The sequence below is a fragment of the Silurus meridionalis genome, chromosome 6 (genome assembly GCF_014805685.1).
Source record: "Silurus meridionalis isolate SWU-2019-XX chromosome 6, ASM1480568v1, whole genome shotgun sequence".
Taxonomy (NCBI): domain Eukaryota; kingdom Metazoa; phylum Chordata; class Actinopteri; order Siluriformes; family Siluridae; genus Silurus; species Silurus meridionalis.
Genome location: NC_060889.1, coordinates 30,605,741 through 30,619,441, shown reverse-complemented (window position 1 = coordinate 30,619,441; position 13,701 = coordinate 30,605,741). Strand labels below are relative to the sequence as shown.

General features: G+C 37.2%; 1 protein-coding gene across 1 annotated transcript; it reads right to left on the bottom strand.

The window, feature by feature from the left end:
* Positions 1-328: 328 nt before the first annotated feature.
* On the bottom strand, positions 329-2,424 carry LOC124387861 (C-C motif chemokine 4 homolog). Its single transcript, XM_046852455.1, has 3 exons — positions 2,213-2,424; positions 734-845; positions 329-592 (listed from the first exon to the last, which is right to left on the bottom strand). Exons 1-3 carry the CDS (start codon positions 2,271-2,273, stop codon positions 472-474), a joined length of 294 nt encoding a protein of 97 aa, XP_046708411.1. The 5' UTR covers positions 2,274-2,424; the 3' UTR covers positions 329-471.
* Positions 2,425-13,701: the final 11,277 nt, after the last annotated feature.

The window sequence follows — 13,701 nt, the reverse complement described above, 5'->3', positions numbered from 1 at the left end:
TTGGGTATCCTTGTTCAAGTTAAGGGACAGCTTCCAAAGACGTCCAATATGATTGAGTTTGCAAGTTTAGGATAACAGTTTGGGAAATAGGAAACACATATGGCTGGAAAAGTCAGGTGTCTCAATACTTTTTACTCTCAATGTATATGGAATGTATTACAGGATTTATTTTAATAAAAAAAATGCAGATTATGTGCTAATTAAATGCACAGTTTTTTTATTTGTATTATTATTTATTTATCAAGAATTATTACATTTTTTTTTAGAAACAATGAAATAATGAGTAATACAAATGTAATTTAATAAAAATGAAATCATGCCAACATCCTGAATTTTAAAGAAGTAATTTAATGCAGAAATCAAGCATTTGAGCAAATGTTTACGATCCGAGAATGTATATTAATATCTTTTGTGCAAAGCAAAGATAGTTTGAAAGTTGCATTATTTAGAATCAAACAAACAGACGAAAAACTACACAGTCACGTTATGAGTTGAGTTTTCAGACAGGCGGCGGTCGATTTTTTTCATTGTTTGTTTCACCCAGTCCGAGCTGGGGTTGGCGCACACCCTGCGAGCATTGTAGAAGAATAAACTGTAGAAGAAGATAAAAATGTGGAATAAGATCATTATATATACTGTATATATCCAAAACAATTCCAGAAATATCAGAAGGATCAGTTAGCAAATACACAATTCTAAAATCATTAGAAATAAAGCTGTAGCAAACACGTACATCACTCCAGGGTATGTGCAGTCGGTCCTTGTTTCACGGTAGTCCTTAATGAATTTGACAGGAATTGGAAACTTGGCAAATGTGAAACAGCATGCTTCCGATCCGATCGCATCTGTACGGGTAAAAATGATAACGCATTTACAATACAATATCGCCTTGTCTTGTCTTACCTTTGTTTGTTTCCTACATTTTCTACCTTTTAATCTACAGAATTTACCTGGAAAGATTCCTGATATACAGCGTCTGAAAAGTCTGGCGACACCTAGTGGTTTTGTCTTTTCGAGACACATGCATGTTTCTATACACAAAACTTGTTGTTTAAAGACATTTTGGATGATTCCATCATACAGACAGCTTAGTAAGCATAAGCAATATAAGCACGTAAACACAATATACAGTATAGGGAACAAATGACTGTGTAGGTGGAGGTGGTTCTCCAAAGTGTTCCATAGGTCAATTGCCGTGACAGAAAAAGACCTGCTGTCTATTGATCCTGGAACAATCAGTCGTTACCAAACATACATGTAGAAACATACATGTAAGTTAATGTTGGTTAATTGGTGAAAGGAATCCTGAACCAACATGGCTCCCATTCCACACTTCAACACCACGCAGTTTTTCTTTTGAATGGAAACCAAGTCTGGACATTTGTAGATTTGTTTGGTCAGTGTGAATCTTCAGACCACCAACACATGACCGAGTTTGTGGCATAGTAACAAAACGAACACCGAAAGACTTTCTACACCTTTCCCAGCCACTGTACCATTTAGAGTGAAGTTTTAATTCATCAGTGGTCCGTAAGATCCACTTACAGTGTGTACAATATATTAACTTTCCAGGTAAAATATAAACTAAAAGATCTAACCGGTTTAAGCTGTTGGTTGAATGAGACTATTATACAGTACATGTCGAAAATAGATTTTTTTTTAACAATTATGTTTAAGATGCATGCAGTATATGTAAACAAAACTTATCACATATACATATACAAAATTACATATAAAATAATAATGATAATAATAATAATAATAATAATAATAATAATAATAATAATAATAATAATCGAGTATATTTAAACCTATATACATCCATTTTTATGGTAAAAAATGTGCAAATGATTGAATTAATTAATGTATTAATTACAAATAATTATATAATATGTGTGATTAATAAAATATTTAAAAATATTCTCTTTCTAAAGAGACTAAAGAGACAGGACAGTAAGTGTAAGGTACGCAAACACACTCTCCTTTTGAAACATTGAAATTATCTTTTTTTTTTCACTAAAATCAACAAAAGACGACTAAAATAGAAATGCTTAGTCATTTCTTCAATATTGCGACTTTGAGGAAGAAAATTGGCAACTTAATGACACAATTCACAGCAATCCTGAAGAAGTTCAAAGCAAAAACTTACTCATATACCAGCATTAATACAGATAAAAATAGAGAAGGGAATACAAGATGGACCGTATCTTACTCTGGGCCGTAGTGAAGGACTGGAGGCCGACGAGAACCAGCAGGAGAACATGGGAGATCATGACTGCTGAGAATGATCAGGACGAAGATCACGATGCGAATAGACTGGTATTAATGAGAATATCAGCTCAGCACTGATTGTATTAGATGAACAGAGGCGTGGGAGAATGTGGTTTGAGTGAGGGGCAGTTTGTAGGTGTAGGTGAAGAAATGTGAGTAATAGGGGAAAAAAACACCTCTTTCCACAGGAAGCCCTGCTGCGGGTTTTCACCTTTAACTGATACTGAAGTGAGCTGCGTTTAACACTTTATAGCCAGACTGAAGCCAAAGATCTACAGTCAACACAGCAACACAGTGATCTAATGCACACAATGCGTTCTTACACAACAAACTCAGTATAAATCAAACCTGCAAAACAATTTCTTTAAATAAGACCAGATCGAAACTGAGCACCATTCATAAAGAGTATGAAGTCCAGGCCTGAACATCTGGGAAAAGCTGACTGGCCATAATAAGAAATTAAACCACCATGTGGACAAGATGAGCTTAAAGTGATGAAGTGAGAAAGACTTACACACAGAGAGATGGAAGCTAGGTCATACATGCTACATGCTAACACGTCTTATTTCACAAGGTTTGGGTGAGATCACTATACTAATCTACAAGATCCTTCATTGAAATTTGATTTTATTACACTGCAGTTCCACAGAAATCCAGATGTAGACTCATGTCTCTGTTGATCATGGTGGTGTTGACCTTTATGTCACCAATTATTTCCACACATATATATGGATAACACATGCTCCAAAAGTCACCAGAACTTAGCAGATGATGTCATGGACTCACTTGCATATTCATTGGATCGTTTTGGGGCTTTTAGAGAGAAACTGTAAATGATAAATTTGGTTTATGCTGGTCATATGTACATTACAGCACAGTAAAACTATTAATTTAATGGAAGGAAGCTGGGGTCAAACATGATTCTGTTAAGGGCCTTGCTCAGGGGCCCTAGAGTAGCAGCTTGATGATAGTGGGGCTGGAACCCACAACCTTCCATTTAGAGCCTTAACCACTAAACTTCCACCCCCCGCTGCCTTTCTAAATTTTGGGACCACAAACTATTTATATCTTTACACCAGTAGTGGGCCGTGCATTTGGTACCTGGGCCTTCAGTAGGGACGTACCCGACCTAAACCACCTCTTAAAACCACCACTATCATGTTGCAATTATAGAAACCATCAATACAAAAAAAAAAACAATATAACATCACGTGGTATTACAGTGAGAGAGACATTTTACATATGGAGGTGAAAACCATTTTACTAAAGCAACAAACCCAGTTAAGACTCCAAACCTCTACACTACAACCACAACTGTGCACCTACAACATCTGGAGCAGTTCAGAATCAATATTTGTCTAATAACATGAGAAAAAACATTAAAATGTAAATAAAATACAACCTACTAACCAGAGATGCAGTCACATAATGTGCAGCGCCCCTCAATGGCTGTAATCCAGTGGTACTGCTCGTATTTACTGGTCTGAAAGTGGAGAACAAACCCTTTTTCAGGCTGAGACACGCTATCTAGCTTCAGGGTTGGCCGACCTCCTCACCATGTCTCGCTTTTCTTCTAAATTGACTTTTAAGTATGTCTGAGACCAAATCAGGGATAAAAAGTCTAACTCTGATGTATTAATGTGTGCAGAGCTACACATGTGTTTAACCAGTCGAACTTGGCTTTAACAGTTTCCCTCTGACCAACCAATTAGAGGACAGACAAATGCTGACACTATTCTGAGCCAGCTAGCTGATATCTGATTAGTTAAAGAAACAGAGCTAATTCTTAAGAAGACCAGGGTTAAAAGAGCAGAAGTACAGACTTTGAAGGCCTTGGGCAGATTATACTGACATAGAAGCAAATAGAGGCTGAAATCTGATTGGGCAAAAAAAATCTAACCTCCACACACATGTACTGGAAGCAGACTTTGATCACTGACTTTGCCTGAGGAATGAGCAATGGTAACAAGTGATTGGTCAGATGGTACACTAATGATCAGTGATTGGTCAGAGGAAACAGTGGTGAGTTGTGATTGGTCAAAGGCAACAAAGATGACTAGTGATTGGTCAGAGGGAATAATAGTGATCAGCAATTGGTCAGAGAGAGCAATGGAAATTAGTGATTGTTGTTAGAAATTAATTGGTTTGAGGCAACAATGATTAGTGACTGATCAGAGAAAACAGTGGTGAGTAGTGATTGGTCAGAGAGATTAATGGTGATCAGTGATTGGTCAGCATGAACAATGAAAACTAATGATTCTTTTGTTGGGAACATTGGGCCTAGTGGATGATAAATGGAATATCATCCAATAATTATCATTAACTGCTGCTTTCTCAACAGTAGTTGTGATGTGAGGTGAAGTGTTGAGTATCAACTGCAAGGTCATCACTAATGTCTGATCTAAATGCAGCTCTTAGTGGTCAGGTTCATCCATCGGACTTCTCCGATGTTAGCAAAGTGGCTCCCAGATTTACTATTTGTTTGGCATCAATACAATTTGTGCATTGGTTTTCAGGTTTTCGCTGCCATCCAAAAAAATACAGAGAAATAGCAGAGTGGGGGAGGGGTGGACAGGAAGTAAATTAGGTCATGGTTTTATATGAAAGAGCCTCTTTACCACACACTTCCCTTGAATTATTGCAATATAGTACAGAGCAGCTTTAGCAAACACGACGGCAACAAGGAGAGAGGAAAAAAAAAACAACAGAATCCGAAAGCATCAGCGTTTTTTTTTTATTTGTGCAGTGCGGTTTTGTGTTTTCTCTGAGCTTTGTACCTGCACATTATAGGGACATTGGTTTGCACTCTAACCCACACAAAACTGAGCCAAATTCACTAAATAATTATAATAATAATAATGATAATAATAATAATTTTATCTGTAATGAATTATTAATACTTTGGTATTATTTGAATTCTTTTATATGAAAGAAGATAAAAAAAACCTACAAACAAACAAACCATCAGAATCTATAAACAGTAAAAGAAGTACAGGCCTGTTTATCTGGGGAAAGACGACAGGTTGTGATGAGAAACAAAACCACTCTCAGTGCATCGTCTGCTGTTTGTGGTCAAAAGAAGTTTAAAAATGATTTAGTGAGAAAAACATTAGTAACACATTAGTCAAACCCGGAGTCTGTCTTCTACACAACTCCCAGCACTGTGTGGCATAAACGCAATACACAAACCATGTTAAAGTAAAAGTGCTCGCTTTATACTTTCACCTGAGTAAAAGTACAACACTATTTGCCTCCAGTTGCACCTAATTATGCTGAAATACTATGATTTATTACGGCTATAATATTTTGATTATCATTTTATTCACAGGACTTTTGCTAAATGAACTCAGTTTATATGAAAAAGAAAAAACTCTGTTACTCAGAACACAGACTTCAGAAGCTGAACTTTTGAAAAGAACAATCAGGTAATAAACAGCACCACTCCACCTGTTAACTGTATTAGCGCCGTAATGCTGCATGCAAAACTAGTCAGCATAGACTTTATATTCCACCAAAAAGTCCCAACATTGATTGATTGTCATTTCGCAACAGGGCACGAAAAGTTAGCATTACTGCCGCTTTGAGTTGCAGCGTTACACCAATCAGCCTCATCTAATACACAATGAAACGCAAACTACTGTTAGATCACTCAATTAAATTTGACCACCACATATGTATTTCCTAACATTGGAAGGAGAATTCTTGTAAGAAGAAATCGTACCACCCTGATCCCTCTATATCTTCTATAGACATACTGTATATACCTTGGAATGGGTGTCAACGCAATACTCTCTCAGTCCTTTCTAGAAAGACCCAAACTCCCTCCACTGGCCTTTTTCTCAATGGAGCTGACCCCTGTGGATCCTACATAGGAACTTAAATCATAGGATCAATGGTGCTAAAACCCCAGACATCAAGTGTCCTGGGTCCTGTAATTGCAGGCTTTGATGTTACCAGTCTCCCAGTACTTCCTGTTGAAAAACACCCCCACAGCATGATACTTCCACCACCATGTTTCACTGTCACGCTGTTGCCTGGTTTCCTTCAAAAAGAAATGTATAGAATTGAGGCCAAACAATTTAACCAAAGAATGTTGTTTCTTACAGTCTGAGTGTCCTTCATAAGCTTTTGTTCACTGAGGAGAGGCTTCTGTCTACCCACTCTTCCATAAAGTCTAGATCGGTGGTGTTGTTGTCCTACTGGAACTTTGTCCCATCTCCACACAGGATCTCCAGAGCTCAGTCATAGGGACCATCTGACAAGATTCCTGGTTTCTGTCACAAGTCTTCCATTTGAAAATGATGGAGGCCACTGTGCTCTTTAAAATCTTCATTGAAGAAATGTTCTGCAGCCTTCCCCAGACCTGTGCCTTGCACCAATCCTGTCTCTGAGCTCTGCAGGCAGTTCCTTTGACCTCAGGGCTTGGTTTTGGCTCTGATCTTCTATAGAGAGAAATGTTTGCCTTTTCAAATCATGTTCAATCAATTTGAGTTTCCACAGGTAGACTCCAGTCAAGGTATAGAAACATCTCAGCAATAAAATGGAAGGCTCATGAGCTCAATTTTAAGTCTGAATACCTATATACATGTGATACTTCAGGTACTTTCCGAATCCACTGTAGCTCATATGTTGCACTTTTATCTTCTTTTGCAAACGATGAGCTCCAAGATGTACAGGAGTGTAGATTTGTTTGTTGACATCATGATACATTTGTGCAGTCGTTTTTTTTCTCAGATTACAATATAAAGAGTGAAACGAGTAAAAAAACGTGGTGGAGAGGAAGTTAATTAGGTCATGGTTTTATACGGCGAAGCCACGTTACCACACAGTTGAGTTGCAATATTGCGATCAACAACAGAGTGGTTTTATTAAAACCGTAAAATCTAGAAATCTGAAAACAACTTACGTATTTCTTTTACTTTGTTCTTGTGTGTTTTAGCAGCAATAACAAAAAATAATCCAAATGTTTTCTCTTCTGTTTAGAAGGTTTATAAAATCTGCTGATAAATTTGAGTTATAAATTAGTGCCTATAAATTGGAGCTTGTGGTAAGAATGGCAAGAAAAACTCCCCGAGACTTCATGAGCAAGCAAAACCTTGACAGGAACCAGCCGTGAAAGTGTTCATTACAGTCCAAATCCATCTTTAATGTTTCTTTGTTGATCTTTAAATGATCTAGGCAACTTTTCAACTGTGTTCTGGTTGCCTGATGAAACCTGGTCCGTTCATATCAGTAAACAGAAGGTGTAAATCGCAAGGGTCTTATGGAGATAAGATGTATGACCCCTGGTAGAGATTTACTTTTATGGTAAACCTTTTTTACTTTTGAGGGTTGAGGGCCTTGCTCAGGGGACCAGAAGTGGCTGCTTAGTGGTGCTGAGATTTAAACTCATGATTAGAAGTTCAACATTTTACCCACCTCTTCCCCACAGTCGAGATTGTCAGGGTATGATTTAGAAGTAAAAAAAATGTTGTAGTTTTATAACCATATAGACTGTATAAGACTGTGGAAAGAACATCACTTATAATCTTATACTCCAGTGCTCATGTTAGTTCTCTCTCCAGTGTTCTGTACTGTTGAAAGATTTATGATCACACTCTTGATGTCACCCAAATGAGGATGGGTTCCCCTTTTGAGTCTGGTTCCTCTCAAGGTTTCTTCCTCATAACATCTAAGGGAGTTTTTCCTTGCCACAGTCGCCACGGCTGCTCATCAGGGACAAATTCACACCATTCACCTTCACTGTTGATTTCTGTAAAGCTGCTTTGAGACAATGTCTGTTGTGAAAAGCGCTATACAAATAAACATAACTTGAGTTGACCTGTTTTAAAGCAGGAGAGTGTATTTGTAAATGCTTTTGCTACTGATATGAAATAAAGACCTCGATGTGTTTATTGGTCGTCATGTGTAAAGAGTGTGTTCCATTATAACAGGGTGGAGGCGACTTGATACCCGCTAAAGAGCTTTAATGAAGCTACAGCTACAGTCACCACCCTGAAGTGATTTATTCCTCTTACTAAATATCACAACAATGGCCAATACATTACATTTTATTGAAAGTTTTTATTAAAGAATGTCACCGATTTGGTTTACACTTTACAGAATCCATACAAAAAATAAATCGAATATATACTGCTTCTAATATTACAATCAAAGTCTGTAAAGGTGAATAACATCTAATCTAATGAATAATAAGACATCGAACGAATCTCTGCAGTATATTACTGAATGCAGATGTGCACTGCTTGACTAATTCAAACTACACTCCGTGTTAATATGCCAAAAAATCTTTTTTTTCTGTCTGAATTTATAAAAGATGTAAAAATAAAACAAAAAACGGTGGAGTTTAGCTCAGGTTTTTATACTGGTTCTCTTCAATTGTTTTCATGTGTTTCTGCACCCAGTCTGCATCAGGGTCCGCACACACCTTACGGCTAGTCTTCATAATAAAGCTGCAGAGGAGAAAAGATTTCATCATCGTCATCGTGTAAATTCAATTAAATCTGATCATCCAACACTCTCTTATTTAATGTTTATATATATGTGTAACTATAAAGCAATAATAGACATGGAAATTATATATTTTTATTATTATTATAATTATCATTATCATTATAATTATTATCATTATCAATATTATTATTATTATCATCATTACCATTATCATTATTATCATTATTATCATTATCCTAATCATTATTATTATTATTATTAAAATAATCAAAACAAACATGAAAACTTACATGACTTGGGGTTTTGCTCTGTAACTTTATACCCTGTAATTAATTTTACAGGGATCTGATGTCTGGTGTCTGTAAATTGAATCAGCACTGACTATGGGTATGAGCTCCATAAAGACATGGTTTGTATGAGTGGGAATTGGAGCAGAATTGGACAGAACCTTGACCTTCTCAACACCAATAAACACCATGGAGATGAACTGGAACTGAAGCCTCCTCAACATCCCAAGACCACATAACGTCCACATTAACTAGATAGATAGATCTGAAAATCTTTGAAGATCTATAAATGTATTGTTTACAATGGAATATGTAAAAAAGAGATTTATATAATATTATATATTATATAATATCTTAAAACCCATAGTTTGCATACATAAAAACATAAGAAGCTCCATCCTGTGTCATCCCTCAATTCATACCTACGTTTTCATGGAAAAACAGTCAGATTTGTTGAACAGAGACGAGTCGGCGTAATCAGAGACAATACGGCTGTTTGTGTTATGTTAAATGAGTCACATGACTGCATTATGTCACTAAAAATACACTTTTTTAACCATTGTTTCACGAGTCTGCATTACAACAGCCAGAATGGCGTTTTTGATAAGCTCCGTCTTCAGTCTCAGTGTGTATAAAATGCCAAAAAATGCATTTTTGATTGTTAAAAGATGAACATGCATGCAGCCTCATGCATTTAAAGCGGGATGAACATTATCCTTATATCCAAGCCTTAAAATCTAGTGGAAAGCCTTTAGAGAAGAGCAGAGTGGAGCTCATTCCACCACGTCAATAAACTGAAATCACGGTTTTACACTTCTATAACTAAAAGTATTGGGACACGTTGCTTTTCCACCCACATATTCCTGCTTCCTCTTCAAACTGTTACCTTTGGCCAGACAGACAGACAGACAGACAGACAGACAGACAGACAGACAGACAGACAGACAGACAGACAGACAGACAGACAGATAGATAGATTTTCAGGATAGATGGTGAAAATCTATAATTTTTATAATTTATTACCCTGCCCACACACACACACACACACACCACTGTAGTGGTCAGTGGGTGTTAAAATGGAGTGTAAGAATGGAAAACGGAGAGGTAGAGAATAGTGGGGGAGGGATGGGGTGGTGGATAGGAAGAATAATTAGGTCATGGGTTTATAAGCTTCTGAAACACACACACACACACACACACACACACACACACACACACACACACACACACACACACACTTCCCTCCTACTATATAATATTACAAAGGGGCACAAGATGAATAAAAAAATGACAAAGTCCTCAATCAGACGTCTGCGTCGTCTGGTACATGTTTGATTCACTTTTGCTGTTTATGAGTCAAAATAGCATCGTTTTTTCATAACCAAGTGCAGGAAGTCTGCAAATACATTCATACCTCGATAATACTAGTCTGTCTTATAGATCTTTGGCCTTTGAGAACAGTTTATTGGAGTTTTTTGCCCTTTTTTTTGAAAGTGTTTATATACAAAAATGTTTGAATAGTCATGATGGAGAAACAACTGCGGATACAAATGCTGAATTATATATACTACTTATATATAAACCTAATAACTGGTTGGGCCGCCTTTAACAGCAACAACTGCAATCAGGCGTTTGTGATAACTTGCAGTGAGTCTGTTACCGCGCTGTGGAGGAATTTTGGTCCAGTCATCTATGCAGAATTGTTGTAATTCAGCCACATTGGTGGGTTTTCGAGCATGAACCGCCTTTATAAGCTCAGGATTTTTTGGTAGATAGCAGATTTTATGGTTTGATTTATCACAGCAAGTCTTCCAGGTCCTGAAGCAGCAAAACAGCCCCCTGACCATCACACTACCACCACCATATTTTACTGTTGGTATGATGTTCTTATTCTGAAATGCGGTGTTACTTTTACGCCAGACGTAATGCGACACACACCTTCCAAAAAGTTAAACTTTTGTCTCGTCAGTCCACAAAGTATTTTCCCAAAAGTTTTGGGGATCATTAAAATTTTTTTACTGGCAAAACTGAGACGAGCCTTTATGATCTTTTTTGCTGAGTGGCGGTTTCCGTCTTGGAGCTCTGCCATGCAGACCATTTTTGCCGTCTCTTTCTTATGGGCTTATGGTGGAGTCATGAACTCTGACCTTAAATGAGGCAAGTGAGGCCTGCAGTTCTTTGGATGTTGTTGTGGGGTCTTTTGTGACCTCTTGGATGAGTTGTCACTGTGCTCTTGGGGTAATTTTGGTCGGCTGGCTACTCCTGTGAAGGTTCTCCACTGTTCCATGTTTTTGCCATGTGTGAATAATGGCTCTCACTGTGGTTCACTGGAGTCTCAAAGCTTTAGAAATGACTTTATAACCTTTTCCAGACTGATACACCTCAATTACTTTCTTTCTCATTTGTTTCTGAATTTCTTTGAATCTCAAACACTTTTTTACACAGGGCCATGTAATTTTGGATTTTGTTTTCCCTCAATATTAAAAACCTTCATTAAAAACTGCATGTTGTGTTCACTTGGGTCTCGTTTACTAATATTGAAATTCGTTTGATGATCTGAAACTTTAAAGTGTGAAAATATGCAAACAAATAAGATATCAGGGAGGGGGCCAACACTTTTTCACACCACTGTATATATATATATATATATATATATATATACACTCGAACTCACCACAACACACATGACCTCATTTACACGTTTTTATTTTAAAGAGTTAAAAAGAAGGTTTTGTGTTCATGATGATTGTAATAGAAATCAGTGTTTGAGTCATTAATATGATTCTATTAATAGATCAGTGTGCTGAGAGTCACATTCGAGTCTTTACACATAAACTGAGGTGATTAAGTAAAGAGTCTTGTGATAAAAATAATAACATTATAGTTATAATAAATCATAGTACTTTTGATACTTAAGTACATTTGAAGGTAAAAGCATTTGTACTTTTACTCAGATGACAGTTGAAAGGGACACTTTTACTTTTACTGTGGTCAATATTTTATCCAGTGGATCTACTTTATCTCAACTACCTGGTTTGTGTACTTCCTCCACCCCTGCTACTGCGTGTTGTCCCACCACCCTAGCATCTATTTTTATATCTGTAAGATGAAAAGTCCCGGTTTCTTTTGCACATTTCTATTTAACAATCCTTTCGAAAACACCAGGCGTACGCATATGGACTCCTACTTCGAATCAGATGAACAAGAGTGTGTGTGGGTGTGTGAACAAAAGTGCGAGGAAATGAGTAATTAAGCACAGACGTGTGAGAGATGGCTGCAGGTTAAAAGAGCTGGAATCTGTAAGGTGTGGTTTTAAATCCAAACTGGAGATGGGATTTTGCAACAGTGTTGAAGTTCTTATTTGCATTTCCCAGCAATGTTTGGAATCTGGGGTCAGAGCACAAAGTTCAGCACTCCTGGGGCACAGAGGGTTAAGGGCCTTGCTCAAGGGCCCAAGACTGCAGCTTGACCTTCTGATTAGTAACCCAGAGCTTTTTAATTGTAACTCAAACTTATCCAAAGTGTCCAAATCATATTGAAGATAGATAGATAGATAGATAGATAGATAGATAGATAGATAGATAGATAGATAGATAGATAGATAGATAGATAGATAGATAGATAGATAGAAAGAATTCCCAGAATTGAAAGTTTGCTATCTTTGCTATTTCACTACACTGACTTCCTGCTGAATACCCTGGCACACACACGCATACACACACACGCACGCATACACACACAAACACACACACAGACACACACACACACACACACACACACACACACACTCTTTCATATTTAAAAGGTGTGAATTTTCTATATAAGCCGAAGGTCCTGTAAGTAACAGAGCGACAGAAGGGACTTTCAGAAACACAGCATACGGTCTGTGGGTATAGATTTTCCATACCCACAAGAGAAGTTCATTGATTGGTTCTTGGTCTAATAAAACTGGTGACCTGAAATGACTTTGATGAGTCTCTTCTAGATGGCGCTATTAGCCTACTTGTAAAATGATGAACAGGTGGATGTGAATTGGAGAAGAAATGCTTCTCGTTTGCTCTTTGCAGAGACTATTTCAAATAAACAAGTTCCTCTTAAGATCATCTTTAACATATGAAAGATGTGGTCACTTCCAGCATGAATAGTGATTCACTAAAATGATGTCAAGATTTTGAATTGCTAGTCAGCGCTCTTCATAACTAGCATTGCAACAAGGTGGTAGCTTAGCTGTTAAGGCACTGAAAGTTGGAAGAAGGTCATGAGTTTAAAACCCAGCCACACCAAGCTGCCACTTTTGGACTCCTGAGCAAAACCATTAACCCATCTGTGAAATGCCATAAATGTAAACATACCAGATAATGGAAGAACAGTGTTCATCAATTATTTCCAGAGATGTGTATAATCAATACCTGGCTGGTGATGGTTTAAAGCCTCAGTAAAGCCCTCACCTGTCTGTGTTTATTGGCAAAGTAACATTTCTGTGCCTAACACCAAACTCTTTCCTGTTAGTTTGTGATCAATCCTGCAGCGTTAATACCAATGGCCAGCAGGTGTCGCTAGATTCAACTAAAACATAATACTGGCCAGAATGAAAAGATGATTATTTATGGTTTAACTGAATAGTATGAACAAAACTGTCAAACAACTGAGTAAATTGGTCAGATATATGTGATTCCTAATTTATATCACA

Bases quoted from the DNA above. Each gene is read 5' to 3' on its own strand.
- LOC124387861 (XM_046852455.1), bottom strand. From the start codon at position 2,273: ATGATCTCCCATGTTCTCCTGCTGGTTCTCGTCGGCCTCCAGTCCTTC. The intron at 846-2,212 runs GTAAGATACGGT...TTACCCGTACAG, and splicing joins GTCCTTCACTACGGCCCAGA to ATGCGATCGGATCGGAAGCA. The intron at 593-733 runs GTACGTGTTTGC...CTTCTTCTACAG, and splicing joins TGCACATACCCTGGAGTGAT to TTTATTCTTCTACAATGCTC.